Source organism: Cyrtonyx montezumae, unplaced genomic scaffold, assembly GCF_038088225.1.
Source record: "Cyrtonyx montezumae isolate F1298 unplaced genomic scaffold, pur_monq_1.0 scaffold_2, whole genome shotgun sequence".
Classification (NCBI taxonomy): Eukaryota; Metazoa; Chordata; class Aves; order Galliformes; family Odontophoridae; genus Cyrtonyx; species Cyrtonyx montezumae.
The window spans coordinates 57908097-57928036 of NW_027071936.1; the positions used below are offsets into that span (position 1 = coordinate 57908097).

The following is a 19940-nucleotide window of genomic DNA, read 5'->3' on the forward strand; positions in this document are numbered from 1 at the left end:
TCTTCTGCAGATGTTGGCTGTGCTTCCTCTTGAATTTTCATAGGAATGAAAAAGAATACTTAAACAATAGGTTTGCTTCTACAGTAGAGATTTTAATTCAATTCAGAGTACATTATTAGAGGAGATAAGTAAAACTAGTCTCTATTTCAGAAAGTTTTACAACTTGAAATCAAGACAGACTGTTAAAAACTAGAAAAACATACGCTTGCTTCATTCTTCAGAAATTTATTCTCTTGGCATGTTTATAGAGGTGCTTTAAGAGCTAACAAAATGCTATCTTAAATGTTTAAACACCCAAAACCACACTGGTAGTGGAGAAGATGGCAGTGATGAAGAACTGGAGAGTTTTGTCGCAGATGACTCTATTTTGCGCTCTTTGAAAATGAAGTGTAACAGTCAAAGTGTTATATTGTTTTTCTGTTCGTAGATGCGATCTAGAACTTTGTGTCCTGTTACTATATGGTGTTCAAATTGAGTTCCTATTTGCTTGACCGAGCTCTGTATCAGCTCTTTGCCCAGAGATCTCAGAACTGCATCTAATGCCTATAGAAATGAGCAGCAACGCAGGAGTGTTAGAGTAGCAGCAGTAAATATTGGCTGCCTCCATTTTGAATTTTCATATGATTTGATTTTTATACATGATAAATTTTAAAAACACAACATTTTCTGTCGTACTGATGGGTCAAACTGATTGAAACTGAAGTAACAGACCAACTGTTTGGGTTTCTGTATTCCTTGCTGCTGTTGGAGGCAGGTGACTGATTAAGTCACCTTTATTGTGAAGTGGTGTGATTACTTAATGTTCTTATGTATGAAGGTTCTTTTGAAGTTGATGACTTCCGTAATGATGTATTTAAATAATGCACCAACACTTGATTTTGATACCAGAAGCTGTCTCATTTTTAGGTTAGAAAGAATGATTTTATTTATTTATTTTTCTTTCCTCATCACTGAGTAGCTGAGGTTGGAAGGGCCCTCTGGAGGCATCTGGTCCAGGGCCACTGCTGCTAAGGAGGTGAAGTTTCTTTCCCTTGTTCTTCCTCTGATTTCCAGACAAGGTACAAGCCTTGTCTGAAAGTTTTCCCATATTTAGGTACTCATAATTTGGTTTTATTGTAGCTTTCTCTTCCTAGCATTATTCGTTTGAACTATCAACCTGTTCTCACAGTTCTAGGAGCTCAGTATCTCTGCCAAATATGGCTGAAATCAGTGGATTTAGAGTTATAAAGTCAAGATGAACAGCTGAAAGCATACACATGTAATGCTATCAAGTAAACATAATTTTATTCGGAGCTTGCACTGAAGATCTGACATAAATTGATGATGACATGAAGAGTTATTGTCTTCTGAAATTGGATTGTACGCTCCTGATGGCAATAGGTTGTCTTTTTGTTCTGTGCTTGTACAGTCAGTGCTGACACAATGTAATCATGTTTCATACTAGCCAGTGGATTAAATATGTTATAAATCTTGAAGTTACATTTTAGTCTAAATGGTTGTGGGGTTAATGTGTAAAGCACTACATTTAACAGAGTTTTGAATCTGGAAATAATCACAGCTAGAGCTTTCAAGTATATTCAGTTATACAAGTCCTCTAAACAGAAATACCTCTTAGAGAATAGGAATTGAACCATTGTTTCTTGCCTTGATTTATGATTAAATTCACTGTAGAATTATTACTAGTGCTTAAAACAAGCACGGTGATCTGGCCAGTGACTTCCTGTGCAGCAAGTTCTCTATTCTCCCAATACAGCTTAGTTGGAAGAAGTCCAAATCTAACCTCCTAAAGTTTATCATATTAAACCATGGGTTCCTTGTGTGAACTTTATTATCAGAGAGGAGTAGAAACTTATACACTGAGGTCTTAGTAGCTTTAGTAATGGTTTAAATGTCTCCTTTTTTACATTCCAGCCTAGCATTGCAACAGGGTAAACAGAGTTGCTTTTTTTCCCCTCTTTCTGTTTTTCCAGTGCAATCAAATTATTCTGAGTTTGTTAATAGTATTAAGGTATTTGATCTATATAATAGACCTGTAATATATTTTCTTGTTAATGACCTTTAGATTCTTACTTTTCTCCCAAGTGTCTGTTTTATGTAACAAATGTTAAAGCTAATGTCAACCTTAGCACAGTGATCAGAGAGCCTGCCTGCTGCAAAAGTAGAAGCTTGAGGGACCACAGAAAAAGGTGCTTACCTATTATTTGTTATGGAGTTTTTGGATGATCAATTGTCATTAAGGTTTTGGAAGTATGTAGTGATAGTGATGAATTAACAGGTTGTACCTAGAACATCTTGATCTCTGAAACAGTTATAATGAAATAGTTACAGTTTATTATCTGAAAAAGGTGAATTACACGGTAATCTTGAACAAAACAGCAGGCTGTGTTCCAGCCATGCAGAGTATTAAGTGCTGGCTTAAGTGACTCTCGTGAACACTTCTGCTGATTTCAGTGAGTTCATTCACATGAATGAAATTAAGCAGATGCTAAAAAGTTTGCAGGAACTTGAGTCTGTCTGAGCAGCATATTCTCCTAGTAACTATGGCTGTCTGAAAGTGTTTGCAGTGTGTTCTCACCTGCTAATAAACTTGGGAAAACACAAGAGCAAGATACATTTGCAATCATACTTGCAGGGATACATTTGCAAGTATAAGTGTTTCTCTATTAAACTTCTGAATAGATGCCAAAAATAAATAACTCTTCAAATCATAAACAGCAGGGGTTGAATAAAGCTTAACCCACAAGGATCTTGATTTAGATAGAAAAAGAGGTATCTGTTAAAATTGGTAAATGAAAAAAGATATCATGGAAAGGCCATGGAAGGAAGATGGTATTAAGCCACTGTTCATCAACACAAGGGTGATAGTTAAAGAAAACAAGCAAACAACAAAATCAACCAAAGATAAAATGTAAAACACCATGGAATATGACTGATCTAGAAATTTTTGCTTTGTTTCTCTTTCTATGTGACATGCTGATGAAAAGAGAAAATTAAAATGGACTTCTTTAAAGTCAAATATTTATTAGGAAAGTATTAAAAGCAGACCGTGTATCTTAAAGAGCAGGTACAACTCTTTTTGGCCTAGTCTTCCTGCAAGGCGTTTTCAGAAGAGAAATAGAGGAAAGCTTAAATAAAGGAGGCAATTATAACTTTAATTATTCACAGATACTATTATCTGTGGAATTGTGGGGTCAGACACTGGAACAGGCTGCCCAGAGAGGTTGTGGATAACCCCTCCCTGGAAACATTCAAGGCCAGGCTGGTTAAGGCTGTGAGCAACCTTGTGTAGAGAGAGGTGTTCCTGCCTATAGCAGGGGATTGGGACTAGATGATCTTAAAGGTCCCTTCCAACCTAAAATGATTCTGAGTTTTCCTTTTGCTTTAGCAGTCTATCATTCACTGAAAACTCAGTATAGCCATGAAGAAAGATCTGTTTCTAGAAAGGATTTTTGGGAAAGAAACTGCTACAACCCCTTTGTTTGGAGAAAAGCTTTGAGCTGTAGCAGCTGGGGAAATGGAGGACTGGCATGGGAGATTTCTGACAAATCACAATCCTCTCTGTCTCTTTTTTCCACTCAGCTTACCTGAAAGATAAATAAATTTGTGGGAAGGATGAAAATGTAGAGGTATAGTAATATCTGAATTTCCACTGAAAACTTGCTCTGAATGCTCACTGCTTATGACTTTAGGAATCCTAAAGAATTTATCCTCTATACATCAGCCCACATGGGGAAGTACTGACCAGCTCTTGCTTTGTGAGGGATAAGGAGGAGTCTAGTAAAGAGTCATGGCTTTTGTGACACAAGCTGAAAGTTTTTATTTTCTTTTATCTGTTTTAAATCTGTACTGTGTGACATTATTGTTATAAGCCTGTCAGGTAGTGTAAAAGCAACAATGGCAACAAGATATATTTTTTTTTCAAAGAAAGAGCTGAAAATGTTGTCTCCTGAATTGTTTGCAGGAAACCTGACAGGAAGCTGGAAATGTGATGTTCTGTTTATTGTAATGTTCCTGAAGCTGCAGGATCTGCAGCAGTGCTGAAAGGGGCAGAAGGGGCTAGGATCTGAGCAAGCAATAGAAATATATATCAGAAGTCTGTAAGACGCTGTAAGGATAACTCCTAAGAGAAGTGTGCAGTACTCAAAGAATGAGCAAGAGAGCTGCTCCAGACATATTCAGATAATTTTTTTTAATGAGTTGGACTCGATGATCTCTAGAGGTTCCTTCCAACCCCTACAATTCTGTGATTCATGTCTTCTTGGGCCAAAATAATATATTTTTATTTACTAAATATCCCCAAATACAAATCCCCTCAAAACAAAAACAAAATTCCAATTATTGAGCTTCATTAAGGCTTTACTTCATGGGGGAGGAGGGCAAATAAAATGGCCATGGTGTTTTTACAAGTAACAGATATGTATGACGGCTACCCAATGGAGTTTGTGATTACCTGAAATACTTTATTTTGAAGTACGTTGAATAGCAATAGATTTCTGGATTGATGGGTGCATCCTCTAGATGAACTAGAGCTGGCCAACACTACCATTAGTACACTCTTCATGTGAAATCCTTTAACATTATGGGCAGAACAAGAGAAATGTCTTATTCTTAAGGTGCTTTGTTGATCTTTCCAAGTTCAAAGCAGGTAAATTGAGGGTAACCTAATCAGATCTTCTGTGTGTGATAGTAACCAGTTATGAAACACTGGACTTCCCTTGTGGTGGAGTGGCTCCAATTTACACTGTTGAAAATGATCTGAATTAAAGTTATGGTTTTAGGACATAGAGGGATGAAAAACACTGGCTTATGAAGTCCAGGATTCAATCTCTGTTTTTTCATGAAGATAAGAAAACAAAGTGTAATCTCATATGTCTTTTAATATCTCTTTTTTTTAATCTTGTGTAGCTTGTATACATTCTTGTATCTCAAAAGAAAAAAAAACCAAAAACAAACAAACAACAAAAAAACAACCCAAAAAACCAAAACCAATCTCCTAGGTCAGTTTTGGTGGCGCAAAAAGCCAAGATCTTAAACTTTTTCCTTAATATTTAGAGCAAATTGATGCTCCCAGTAGTGAAGTTTCTTTCTTTTTCTCTTTAATTGCAAGCACCAGCAAAAAGCTATAGTTAGGACACTGACAGTACTTGGGACGTGTTTCTTTCTTTTGGCTTTGTAGTCCTTGTAGTAACATATTAAGAGATCTTTCTTTTCTTTCTGTATTTTGAACTAAGACTACATTTTTCCAGTGCCCTCTCATCTAATTCCAAAAAAAGTGTCTGGTAGATTGCATTTCCTTTGAGAATAGGAAAGATTAATATTGTTTGTGAATTAATGGTGTTTTGCTTTTCCTTCTATCAGTGTACATCTAGCAATACATGTTATGTATTTGTTAGGCTGCAATCACTCAGAGTGTGACTGATGTTATAGCTCAGTTCTGTGAAATGCTATGTTATTTTCAAGACACCTTGTATGTAGCACTTGGAGTAGTCTGGAATTCTGCTCTGTCATAATCTCCAGTGTACAGAGACCCAAGCTCTGAACTGTTGCATAAATGTAGCATTAGCATATTAATTATCTGGATAATGAAATGGATGCCTGAAGTTGCTGTTTGCTAGAGATTTCACCTGGTGGTTGGGAACAGAGGAAGTGCCAGCTAAGTAACAGCATGCTCTGAGCTGCTGGAGGCTGATGTTGACCCTGCATTAAAGAAATGTAACAGCTGTGCAAAGAACCACAGGTTCTTCCAATTCTACCTCAGTGGGGTTGCTATGGTAACTTGGGGATAAGAAGCACTAATATGGACTGGCAGCAAGTGAGGGAAATCTGTTTTAAGTGATCTAAATATAAAACATAGCACTTAGCTTGATACTTCAGTCATGGACTAAAACTTCATGTTGTTTGACCACTGAATTTGTCAGATGTGGAATGAACGGAATATGTGTTTCTTACTGACTCTTCTTGTAGACGGAGTACCTTTTGTGGATTTAATTTGCTAATATGTATTTAGACGACTGCTAGTAACCCAGGTGAATGATTTACTGAGTGCAGAGCATGTTCTTCAAAGGTTAAAAAGAATAAATCACAAAAATTATGCATCTAGAAACAAAAAAATTACAGACATTATAGTCAGGTTTCTTGTCTTGTAGAGGAGACTCAAACCCATTTTCTGTCTTAATTTATCTGGATAATCAAGGTCAATTGCTACTCTAATTCTTTGAATTCAAAAATAAATAAACGTGTCCATAGATGTCGTTGGCAGTTACCTCCTTTAGGTTGGCAACCAGTTTGGTTCTTTCTACTGAGAAAGTCATTCACATTGCCTGGGGACTGTCATGTGGTAGGGGGATTTATGCGACCATTCCAATTCTACTATTTAAGTGAAAGTCACCAGGTTTGCAGAAAACTTTGAATGCTGAAATCACTCTCCTCAGAAAGAGGAAAAAATCCCATTCAATCAGTCTACAAGTAAAAACCAATAAGAACTAAAAAACAAACAAACAAAAAAACAAAACAAAACAAAAAAACCCTTAACAACAATAAAGCTGAAATGCAGTTCAGATTTTCAGAGCCTCATCTTCATGTTCACAAGAGTATTGCTGCCCATGTTCTACCTCTGTTTTATTTATCAGATTACATTGATAAATATGCTTTTTTTCATTGTCTTTTTAGGTGATCCTGATCCTTACCAAGTACTATCATACGGACATGGGAAAAGTCCTGGAGAGCTCATTGTGGAGGTAAATTTTACGCTTTTTCTATGACTTCTTCCTCTTTTCTCTGAGTAGATCTGTCCTCTCTTCATGTTACAAGTTGTTACTGGGTTAATCTAAGTGCTGATTGGTGTTAGTTTAGCAGTACTCATTCTTAGCTGTATGTATTCTTTTTCTTCCTTAAATGACCTACAGTTCAGTATGAAAGAGTTTGAAATGAATTTGCAGTAGAAACAAACAGTGGTGGAGTGTGTAAAGCACTTTCCTAATGCTGCTTTATGAGGTGCAGTTCCTTTTCTTTTTCATAGAAATTTTACATCAAAGTTACCTGAAGTCTTTCAATCCCTTATTGTGTTGCGATGTGTCTCTTGGGAGTTCTTGCAGTTCTCAACTGCTGTACTGTGGTTAGTATTAATCCCAATTTGGAAGGAGTCATAGTTGTCTGGATGGAATATAATACTGGTTCTTGTTAGATTGTATGTTATGACAAATGGGAACATACAGTAATTCAATTAAGATTTCTAAATTGATTGTCACTTTCTTAACATTTGTGAATTAAAATATCAATATGTTTCTTGTTTTGAGTGTGAAAATTGTGTTATCAAATATTTATCAGCACAGAAACGAAGTAGGGTAAGATTTTTGTACTAGTTCAACATCATAGATGAAGATCAGTGCTTTCCTATCTGCTGTCTTTTTTCCGCAGCTTTACGCTCGCTGATCGATGAATTACTGTAATTACTCTCTGGTTATGCATGTTGAGGTGACTTGTTTTTTCAAGGTAAATGGCTAACAGGTACCTACATTGCAGAGTTGTGTGCACCTGAATGGGTATAGTGCTGCAAGCATGAACCTTTTTGAAGTTATTTAAGTGCTTATGTATTGAATGACAGCTTTTAAACCACACTTCTAAAATTTTCTTGGGTGTTCATTTTGTTTTGCTAGTTAAGCTTTGTGTGTTCTGTGTAATTTTCTATCTATATATAAATTTTACCAGAGATTTTCTTGTACCCATTGTGTAGACTTGAAAATATGTCCTTGTCATCAATAACTATAAAGTTGCTTCAGTGTTTGCAATGGTAATTTTGCTGGGTTGTCTATAGCTCTAGAAATATTCTTGAAGCATTCTGCCTGGATATCTAAATGGCTGTTACAAATGACAGCAGACATACTTAAGAATTTCTTGTGTAGCCTGTAAGCTTCAGCTAGCTCTAGAAACAAATGGCTCTTGTAATACATTGTGACTTCAGTACCCTTAATCTTCATACTTTTCCAAAAGCTTGTATAGGGACCTAACTGTCATCTTTGTGAGTGAGAAAATCTGTGATGTGAACATGGTGCATACCAGTCTTGTTGTTTTATTTTGAGGAAGGCCATTTTATTCCTGTGGGATTTCTCATGGTGGCAGCAGATCTTTGCTCTCATACTCATATCTGGGTTCTACAGTCCAGGTGAGTGCAGAGCTCTATGCAGCACGGGGGTGTTTTCAGGTAGAAGCAAAACCTTCTAATCATAAAAAGTAGGTTTACAGGGAAGAGAGCACTTAGTATTGGCTCAGGATTGACCTTTTTAGGGTTACTGGTGATTCCCTTGTAATTATCCTTTAATCTTCCAAGCTGGGAAGTTAATTGCATATTTGTTTCTGTTTTAATTTTTGTCCAACATCTTGTGCAAATAAGACAACGTAATAGAAATTCGGATTCCATCAGAATTGCGTAAGCATATACTGCTTTCTTGTTAACTGCCTCCAGCCTGTGCAACATGTGCAACATATTTCAAGTCTTGCTATCCATGCTTCAGTACAATCTATCATGGAAGTCTTTTAAACTTACCCAGCCTGACTCTTCAACATAAACTCTCTGCTCTTTCAAAATAAACATAAAACAGTCTTCAGATAACACTGCTTTCTTTTGAGAACATAACCACGTAAAACAAGGTTCTTCAGACCTTGCTGACAGCTGACGTGAAGAACTGATATGAACTGCATTTGAATGAAAATGATGCTAGATTGCATTATAAAAAAAATTAGGCCTTTTTTATTATGGGGAATGGATTTACCAGATGCTTTGGTTGTTTATTAAACGAGGATAGGAAATCTGAATGGAAACAAGCACCTAAGATAAGCACTTGGACAAGAGGTGGGAGCTGATCCACCCATAGTTCTACACTATGTTCACCTCCTGTTTCTGCCTCTGCCCTTTGGGGTGTAAAAGCTGCGCTCAGATTTGTCAGGTTGTGAGTTAGAAAGTTTATATCTTTAGAAAAGTGCAGACAAGTCTAACCAGTGCAAAAAAATCAAATAGTGCCTGTCTCTGTTGAGATGTAGCTCATATGGAGAAAATGAAATAAATACTGAATGAAGCTGACTGTGAAGTCAGGGACTTCTTTATTTTTTTCTGTGTTAGGAGCTTGGGTGTGAATTGGTGAAGCTCCATGTTTGCTGGAAGAACCATGGTCTTTTACTCACTCTGGCCTTCTGCCCAGAAGGAACAAAGCATATGTATATTTTTATGCTCTTTGGTTTGTTTCTCTTCTGTTTCTCTTTATTTGCATCAGAACAAATACACAGTAAAATGTGTGTGAAAAACGTAACAGGTTTTTATTTATTTATTTATTTATTTATTTTGCCCGTGGATAAAAGCCATTAATCATAGAATCAGAACCGACAAGGTTGGAAAAGACCTACAAGATCATCCAGCACAACTGTCCACCTGTCACCACTAGTTCTCACTCAACTGTGTTCCTCAACACAACGTCGAAACGTTCACTGAATGCCTCCAGGGTCAGTGACTCCACCACCTTCCTGGGCAGCCCATTCCTGTGCCTGACCACTGGAGAAGTTTCTGTGCCCCAGTGGGATGGACTCTATCCTATTATTTCCTGATTCTGTCTAGTGTTTTTCTTCCTGTCTTTCACAGCTACATCATAGCAGACAGTTAATATTATCTAAGTTGGGTTATAAAACAATAAACTTGTTTTATAATCCAATCAGTTTCCACAAGGATAATTTTTTAATGTTGTTTATCTGCTACTTTTATCTCACCCATCTCTAAATTCAGCTTGGCATACATTGGTCCTTTTATTTCCTGCAAACACATCTTTCTTTTCTTCCTCTAAAACATATATCCACTTCACCTCTCACTCTTTTTCCTCCATCACTCAATTGTGTTTTTTCTGCCTTCAATGAAACAGGGAATGAGGGAGACAGAGTGACTTTGTGGTCTGGAGATGGTTATTTGTTCTCACTTAGCGTGTTGCTGCGGGCACTTTCCAGACTAATGCAAAAGGTAGAGGAAAAAAAGAAGAAAAACAACAGCCTGAGGTACATTCCAGTGGAGATGTGGAGACCTTCATATGAAGAAGAGAGGTTTTTGGAAATGGAATTAGGTGACAAATTTCTGAGATTTTGCAGAGCTTTGTTGATTTATACAGATGACGTCCACCTGCCTACATGGGTCAGCTTTCAGGATTGGGGTGCCTAAGTATTATCTTGGAATCTTATTGTTTGCTAATAAATAGTAAAAATGGTGCTGGTTAAAGCAAGTCTTAACAACTTCTTACTAGTAGCAGTTCTTTCTGGTTACATTGATGAGGTGAATGCATAAATCTTGGTGGAAATGTGTGGTTAGAAAACACCAGGTTGGGTTTCTGTAGTCAGCAATTTCTGATGCTTTGTTAATTTGCTTATTAAGTAACTGTTAAGGTAGGATTAAATTGCATAGCTATTTGACTCAAAATAAAGTAGGGTAGTAAATGGAGATTACATTGTTTTATATTCAAGAAGCAACCAATTTAGTGGGAAGGATTAGAACACTGTTTTCAGATTTATTTTAAGAGTTCTTAAATTGCAATGTGTCTTGAAAGCACAGGTAGGTTGTCACATTGATCCTCATTAACTTAATGAAAAATGTGATGTTCCAGACTAAAACTTCAGATGTATGTACTAAAACTATGTTCCTGTGTTTATAGATTCTATGTAGTGTGCTTTCATTGCGTATCAGTGCTACTTACATCAGAGTCCATACGCATCTTTAGACAGCATATTTAGCCTATGGAAGACCTAAGTCAAAAAGAACATTTAGTAAAATAGATACTTGAGCATGTGCTTCCATATGCCTTAAGGACCTGTTGGCGCATGAATATATGAGTGCGCATATTTTACAACCCCAGGTGCCTCTGTGCATATATTGGATGCTTGCAGCTTTATGTGCATGTTCTTCAATCTTAAAATATTTTAACATTAATTTGGTAGACACCAAGAAACTAATACTGCAGATGCAAGTTAATTAATCATCATGGTATCTTTTGGAAATAGGTGTATATTATTATTTCCATATTGTAAATGGGGCAACTGAGTTTATAAGTGAGTGCTGCAGGTTGTCCAGTGATTCAGTGCAGCGTGGCCATGGAATTGGCTTCCAACTTCATCCTCAGACTGGCTCTGAATCCTGTTTCTGATATGAATGCAGTCTTCTCTTCTTAACTTGACCTAGACAATGAATAATAGATGCTGTTGATGATTGCTAATAAAGTTTTGATTGCTTATTATCAAGCATAATGATATGGCAGTGCTAATGAGACTTGCTGTGTAATTGCCATTGTTCCCAATGGTATCCCCATGTTGTTAGTGTTTCACCATAGGAAAACAAACTACATTATTTGATGTTACCTGGAGTGTTACCTCTTCTCAGCACTGCTTCCTGAATCCTAATCACCCCAGTTGTCAGAAATGTTGGGATATTTTAGCCATGTTGTGAATAATGGTATTCCTTACTCAGAGGCAGCTTGAAGAGGGAACAAAGTAGCAGTGCTGGGGGGGAGGTTGTGGGGATCTGGGTCAGCAGCTGGAAATGAGAGCAAATATCTGAGCCACACTGAAAGTGTGACATTTGGGAAAGCACACAGAGTCAGAAAAATCCTTCTCAGGTGGCACAGTTGCATCTATCTGCACACACAGAAGCCATGTATTCTGGGCAAAATCCAGTTGTGCAATCCCACTGACCATCAGAAATGATCGATGCACTTACGCAAAGGCAAATGCCTGCTCTAAGGTTAAAATTCAGACCTCAAAGAGCAGGAGAGTCTTTCTTAAGGTAGATGCAGCGAGCAAAATACCATTCAGGGAAGTAAAACTTTAGGACTCTGTGCAACTCAGTCAGAATGACTATAGGCATTTGTTTCCAAGCTCTTGGGACTTGTAAGTGAAATTAATTTTACCCGTTTTCTGAAATTACTTTAAAAAGGAACACAGAACAAAACAAAAATCAACAATATAGGTTGTGGTGTCCCACTCAATTTCTTTCTTGATGTGAAATGCTGTTTACTAAGTGAGTGACTGCGTTCTGCAGCAACTTGCACTTCCAGATGGTCTTATATTGTGGTTCAGCTTTGAAAAGTGACTTTGTAGAAATGGCCCCAAGGGATCAAGTTATTGAATATGTGATTTCCATATCAAATTTGCTCTCTTACCAAGTAAAAACAACAAAAAAGAAATGGCTTTCTAATTATTAGCCCAGCAAACTCAGCTTGGGATCTAATATCTAGCTGTGCTTTCTCTGGCTAATGCATCATCCTGAGTAATGTGGATTCTGTAGTCATAATAGACTGCCCTCAATTATTCTGTAGCTCTTTTGTCCTCCTATGATGTCCTTGTTTACACCTGTTCCTCTGCAAAAAGGTTTTGGGCAATACAGTTCAAAAAGCAGTCCTACAATTAGAATTCTAATCTCATTATTGAACAACAGATTTTTATGCTGTCTTTGATCATATTACCATATTCACCTAATAACATTACTCAGAATTTCATTATCTTTCTGCAATTTCTGTCTTGCTAATACTCTACAGTGTGTCATTATGAGTTGAATTGTGCAGAGTGTTTCTATTTTAGATTTATTTTGGGCATTTAAAATAGGCTGTAAAACCAGACAGAAACAGAATGTAGTAGATTTCAGTCTATGAACAATGTTTTACTATGGTTGTCAGGTAAGAAAAATAAATGAGAGAAAGGAACATATCTTGACAACCTTTGAACATGCAAGATATTGACGAGCTGATTATTGATGTTTGTGAGAGGCAGCTGTATTGTTGATGGTACGGATGTCGCATTGTACTTCGATGTGTGTTCTGATGGCTCACTATATTCTTTCCTGTGATGAAGACCTAACACTTTCACAATAACCTTGTTGTACCTTGATCCTGTTGTATGCTTTAGTTGTAGCTTTTGGCCATTTATAATAGCAAACAAATAAAAAAGAACATTGACTTTGAATGCAGATATTGTGAATGAACATGCAAGAGAGTAATGATCTGGAATTCAGTAGACTCCTTTGAATGAGATCGACACTGGACATAAGAAAGTTCTTTTATATCCTGTGTTGCTATAGTGGTATCTCTTGTATATTTTGATGGCTAGTATGTATGAAGGTCTGAACATGGGGAAAAAACTATAAATCCTACGAGCAATTAATAGCTACCAGACAAGTCTATCCAAAATACTGAAGCAACTGTTCACAGATGGCAGTGTTATGTTGTAACTCCTTTTACAAGCCTTCATCTTGGAGTGATGATTTCAAATGTTTTTATGCTTCAAAACTATTTTGTCAATACAAAAATATATGACATGGATTAAAACCCATTAAGAAAACTTCAATTTATACAGATAGGAAAAAGCCTTTGCTTGCAGTATGCTTGCGTCTATTGGAGCTAGTTGTAGCATGGCTGCTGAACAACTTATCTTGAAAAGTGGGAATGTTTCCTTTTTATTTATTTTTTTACCCATCTCCTTAACTGGTGGATAAGGATTTAAATCAGTGTAAGGCTTATCTCATAGTGAGTGAGTCAGTTTATTCAGAAAGAATAATCGTGTCTTTAAAATGGAGTATGAACCATGTCCCATTGTTTGAGTAACATGAAGCTCAGTCGTAGAATTTCTGATTACATTAAATGGAACTGGTGTCTTAGAACTTCTTGGTGAGGGAATTGTCCAATAATGCTGCACAGAGGTTCTTGTTTTACATGAGTTCCGTACAACTGGGACTGATCGTAATAGAATAAGTAATTTTTCCTGCTTCAAGTCCATTCAGGTCAGTGGTAGCAGTAAGTTCAGAAAAGGCATATCACTGGCTTCTGCTCAGATCTCTCATGGTATCTTATTGTACAAGCTTCTGTTATAAATATTATTAGCTTTCTTGCTAGCTTCAGCAGGTAGGTTTAAGATGAGCAGTGGAGAAACAATGCCCTTCTATTCATTAACCATCTGTGGGGCTAGCAATTTTTTTGGTGTTGTTCTCATCCTCCCACCCCGCATTCTCAGAATAAGGAGAGAAGCTGGCAGTGGCACTGCCCACGATCCACTTCCATATGATCAAACTCAGAGCTGCAGTCTTAGAGCTCTTATTGTGGCGTGATTCCTCTGTATGAAATCTGTGCAAAAATAGTTGAGCCATCATTTTTTTTATCTAATCAGAAGTACTTTGCTGCATTGTCATCCATTAGCTCCCACTGTCAGCAGGCAGCACTGCAGGGAGGCGTGGAACCCATAACCTAGGGGCAGATGTAATGACACATATATATACTAAGCAGTGTTTACTCTGCCACTCTGCAAAATTGAATAAATAAGAAACCACAATGAAGGCAGCTGGCTTCATTGCTCGCTGCATTTTTATGATGATAAATGAGATATAAAAACCTGAATGGGAATATGTTTTTAGAAACTTTAAAAGGGCAAAGTTGTGGCTTAGAGGAGTGTGTGGTAATGCAAGTACAACGTTGCTCTCCTAACCTAGTGGTACAGAGGGGTCCACCTTCCACCTACTTTGTTACCTTGTTTGAAGAGCCATGATTCCTGTCCTTTCCTCCTCTTGATCTTTGCCTGATTTGTTTATTTGGAATAAAATATTTTGGAGAACTGTTTATGCAAGTACGGTAGGACCCCAGTTAGAGCTGATGCTGCATTAACACAATTATTGTGAAGGACTGTAAAGCTTTGAGACATTTTATGTTTCATCTCAGAGTTTTTGGATTGAGCCTGAAAAAGACAAGAGGCCCTACTGACATGCAGTGAGACCCATCCAGAAACCCATCCAGGTCTCACAACAAGTCAGCTAGTGACTGCACAGGCAGCAACAAGATGCTTTTTTTTTATTTTATCAGCTGCTATTTTGAAAATGCTTCCTTGCAAACCAGTTACTTCTCTTTAGTGTTGGGCATTTCATGTCACTGATGTGATATGTGGCATGAGAGCAGCTTTACTTCTCTAGTACACACTATCTGTCCTAGCGCATCCCCTGCTAACTGATTGCAAATTAATTTGATTATTGGGGCTGAATGAACAAACAGCAGCATAGCTAATTATGCAGAGTGGTATGATGGTATAGGAAAATGTGGTGTTAATGTTTTATGCTCTCATTATCCCTGCAGTATGGGATATATTTTTCAATGTGAGAATAACAGAGGGAATGTTTCCCACATAAATTATTTATTAGGATCTTTGTAATGTTAGGCAGCTTTCTCTACTCTAATTTGGTAGGGATTGAGAAATTAAAGAAATCCATACAGGGCAGGTGTTAAAATGTAAGTATAATCCTATGTGCTGAACAGTCAGTTTGAAGGTATGGGCAGCTTGCAAAAATGAAATATAATAGTCTGGACTCTTTTTGATTTTCTGTAATATGGAAGAGAGCTTTTCCTTCTTATCCCTGCCATCTCTCATTTATTGGATGACTAATAATTTCATCAATCAATTGAAACTATTGCAGCTTTTTTTCTTTTTTTTTCCCCATGCATTGTGTTTTGTCTCATTTTACTTCAATTCCTTCTCTCCACTTTGGCTTCATTTCCTCATGTTGCATATAGAGGGTGTTAGTAACTTATTTTGCCTCAATAGCCATTCTTAAGCTAAAGTTCATTAAAAATTTTTTTTTTCTCACCTAGTTCCTTCTTGCCAGCCCTTCCTCTTTCATGAAGCTAGTTAATTTCTGCCTCTTCCAGGCTTGACTTCTACCCAGCTTGGAGAAGGTGCTTTTTGGATGAGGTACTAAGTGCCTCCCAAAATTTTTTGTTTCTGCCTGAAGTGCTGGTTCCAGTGCTGTCCTTTGAAGCTATTCCAAAGTTGTTGTTCTTTTCATGGCAGAATTTATCTGCTCTTGTTGCCTTGGCAGGTTGTAGATTTTTTCCCTTGACCTGTGAGGACATTTGGTCCCCATTTTCTATCACAGTATCTGATATTGTGATTTCAATCTGAGGGGGGAGAAAACCACTGTTATCACTAATTTGTTGAAAAGCACTCATCAGTTTATTGTTTTTTCAATTCTAGAATGCGCTTTCTCTGCCAAATGGATATCATTTTTCTTCAGGAGGGTGCAAGGAGATCAAATTATGCCCCTTGATAAAACAATGTTGCATTATCAGTGAAATATAGTGATCTCTGGGCAAAAGCCAAGGGAATAAGTAAAGCAGACGTAATAAAGTGTGCTTTCTTAATATCAAAAGAACAGTTCAGTCAGTCTCAAAAGAATATCTCCATAGTTCAGCGTTTTGATATTCAGTCTTTCAAGGTTTTCTTTCTGGCAGGAGGAGGAAGTACACTCGTGCTTTCTTTAGGATTCAAACAGTTTGCTGTAATGCCTATCTGCCCATAGGATTGCAACTGTTCTGAACATTTCGACATAAAATGTTAACACATGGGAGAGAAAATGATTTTAAATTTTACTCTCTTCCAAGAATTTGGAGACTTATCACTGTTTTATCTTAATTCTTACCATATGCTGTCCACTTCTTTATTTTGTAATGTCTCTTGGGGATGCAGTGTATGTAGAAAAATGTGATTAAAAATAGAGTTGTGCTGCTCTCAAGTACATGGTCTTGATTTTGAGATTTCTCTTTGTCTGCTCTACCCTGAGGCAGTGTCTGTGCTAAATACTGGTCTATCATTTTTGTAGTTCTAATTTCCTTTTTCTTTAGCTTGATTTGTTGAAAAACAAAAAAAGGCAGTACTTTTTACCCTCAGTGAAATTAATTGGAAGCAATATATATAAGTAGTGGGCTTTTATGTGTGCTATATGTGTGATCTGTGTAATACTTAAACTTTTGATGTTTTTCTAGTGCATTGTTGGAATTGGCATCTTGGTTCAGACCACAGCCTTGTTGCCTGCTTTACTCTGAGCTAATGGGAAGGACATACTGGCAAAAATATTATTTTGTAGAGTGAGAGGATGGTGCTTTGTACTGAAGTGTAGGAGCACAGGGTGAACAATCTTGTGCCTTGGCTTTCCCTGTGGCCTCGTGAATTTATGAAGTTGTCAGTGTTACAGGGTGGAAGGCATCCAAGAAGCAAATTTAAGTAAAATTAAAGAGGGAAAGGAAGTTAATTATTTAAAGATCAGAAAAAGCACGTTGCAAGTGTGGTTCCTTTTTTCTTATCATGGTATTATCTGAATGGGTCACAATTACAGGAGACTTTGACTCCTTGCTTATATATACTTCTGGTACAACATCTCTTAATGTGCATTGATACCTTTGATGCACGAAAATTGGCCTTCCAAAAACTTAACAGTGATAAAGGCACATTAACATTTGTAGAGTACTCTACTATATAAGTAGAAGTTAATATTTTTCTCCTGATCCCTCTGTTAACTGGAGTCTTGATTTTGGGACTTTCAAATATTTTAGTTTTTATAAAAAATTTTGGAGATTTCATCTTAGGAAAGGATATACATTTATATTGTTATAATAAACATTATTATTTCCTTTTTCTTGAGCACATTTGTTAGGGCTGAGAATTGGACATTATTCACAGTGATCACTTCCACTACTGCTTTACTGGGATGTTTCTCCTGTATTGCAATGGTTCATTCATCCTATATACTCTGGTGCTTGAAGCAGTGCTCAGTGTGGCAATCCATTGGGTCATTCAGCACCTTGTTCTGTCCACTTCTGAGTGTGGCCTAGGAGATCCAACAGCTTCACCAGGCAAGCTCTGTCTATGCTGTACTGCTGTCTTTGTGAATGGTTATGTCAACTGGAATTTCCCATCTTCTGCTGGCATGTGCTTGCCATCTGTTCTCTTCACTGCACACCCTGGTCCTGCCCTATTTGTAAACCTCCCTTCAGGCACTAGGAGACTGAAATCAGGTTCTCCATTAGCCTCTCTTACCAACCTAACTGAACCTCAGCTCTCCTAGGCTTTCTTTGCATGCAATGTGCACATTTGCCATGTCAGTGACTCTCTGCAAGGCTTGCTCCAGGTTGTTGAGTCCTTACTTCTATGAAGTGACATAGAACTGAACAGTTATTTTATCCTGTTTGTAGAAGTGGAATGTCCTGGACTTACTCTCTTACCCTCTAGAGTTCTACCCTCTGGAAGTCCTGTTGTCAGTCTTTCCATTTAAATAGGCTTACCTAGGTGAATAATTCAGAAATCACTTATTTTCCCATTCAGATAAATAATTAAAGAATCCTCAAATACAAACATCACTAAAAATGGATATTCAGATCTTTAAAAACTGCTTATACACCTGTGTCATTTCCTTACCTTTTGCAAAACATAACATTGGTTGTCACTGCACTGAACCTCTTGGTATGAAACAGTGGGGATGTTTGTGTTACCTTTTTATTCTCACTTTAGTTATGCAGTCTGAATTCTTGATAGGTTTTGATTTTGTTTGCTGGTACATTATGGCATCTTTTGGCTGCAGCTGCTGTAATCCATCAACCAAAACAAAGCTATTGTTTCTAGTCATAGAATTGTGGTTTGCTATGGAGCAACTCCCAGGTAATTAAGCAGTATATACTATGATCTGTTGATCTTGTCTTTTCTAAATAAAGCATTAATAGACTCAGTGGCAGATTTAAGTATATTATTTTTCCTTTGAAGATTTGTCTACAACAGGTAAACATTATTATGATAACAAAATTTAAGAGGATAAATTCTGCCAGGAAAATAATTGTGCTTTTTTAGTCCTTCAAGGAGGGGAGAGATCTTGTAAGTTAGAATATTGAAACTTGCAAAACAGAGTTTTCAAGGACAAGAATTCAGATAGTAATCATGGGATGTGAGTAGGGTCAGTATCTAGCTTAGGGAGTTGACTTCATGCAACAGTTTCCATTGCTGTTGGATTTATAAAGTTTTGGACAATTTTGAGTCATAATTTTGGTTTATACTTTTGTACATGTGTAGTCTTGATTAATGAGGTTTCAAGAGTCCTTTGCATACACCAGAGTGAAATCTGCTGACTGTTTTAATAAGTGATTATGAACTGAAAATAAATTACAAGAGGCACAGCACTTCTTTGGTGGATTTCTTGTGTCTCGAAAGATTCTTCTGTAAACTATGGGGTGGGTGTAAGTTAATCTGCAAATTACACAAAGGAAACTGGATGAATTTCAGCATTGGCCCTGAAAATCAAAATATACAGCAGCCATCCCAAAATCTGTGAGAAGCAAATGGATTTCCCTCAGTTCATATTGCAAGCTTAAAAAAACAGTCTTAGCCAAAAGAATATTCAGGACTGAGGACAGGAAACAAAAATGAGTGAAGTTTCATTTGCTCCACTGAATGTTGTTCCCTCAAACATACTATTTTTCCATAACGTACTCTTAGGATAGAAATTAAAGAATGAAGGGCCAAAGCTTTTATCTTTTATGACTGTCCAGTTTTGAATCTATATATTCAGATTGGCAAATTGGGAATGGGCTTTATGCTTTGCAGGTTGTGAAGCCAAGTTAATTTCTGTGTATTTTGCACCTCAGAGCAGGTGTTTGGATGACAATAAGGCAGAACCTAGACCAGATGGGGATTCTTCTATTTTTCATTTTGCTGTGTGGAGAACTGCATAGTCAATATTTAATTTTCCTTTGCACCTTCTCTGAAATTCACATAGAAAGTACTGTCTGTTGTTGCTGCTTTACTCCCTGTGAAGTAGATTCCCCTGTCTGCTAGTCAGGAAGGATTTTTTACTGGGAGAAAATAGTCCCTCCAAGGGAACTTAACTGGATGCTGTCACTTCCAAGGATGTGCAAACTTGCATGGATCTCCACATTCTCTCCTTAAATATGAACCACATTTTAGGGAATAAATGCATGTGGTACTGGAGGGTAGGCAGTAAATTGGCTGCACTGATGTAAACAGTTCTTCAGGGATAGCAGAACTTCAATTATTTGCGAAGGTTACACATTAGGTTCCGTAAGTAGCAACAGACCTCAACTGCTACTCATAGAATTTGTGGATTTTTT

At 37.2% G+C, this 19940-nt stretch overlaps 1 protein-coding gene across 1 annotated transcript in view; it reads left to right on the forward strand.

Annotated features, from left to right (window-relative positions):
• Nucleotides 1–19940, forward strand: part of SORCS2 (sortilin related VPS10 domain containing receptor 2) — a 518453-nt gene that overhangs the window by 166602 nt on the left and 331911 nt on the right. Inside the window, exon 2 of the mRNA XM_065735796.1 lies at nt 6670–6737. Coding sequence (XP_065591868.1) covers nt 6670–6737 — 68 coding nt within the window. The remainder of the gene's footprint in view (nt 1–6669; nt 6738–19940) is intronic.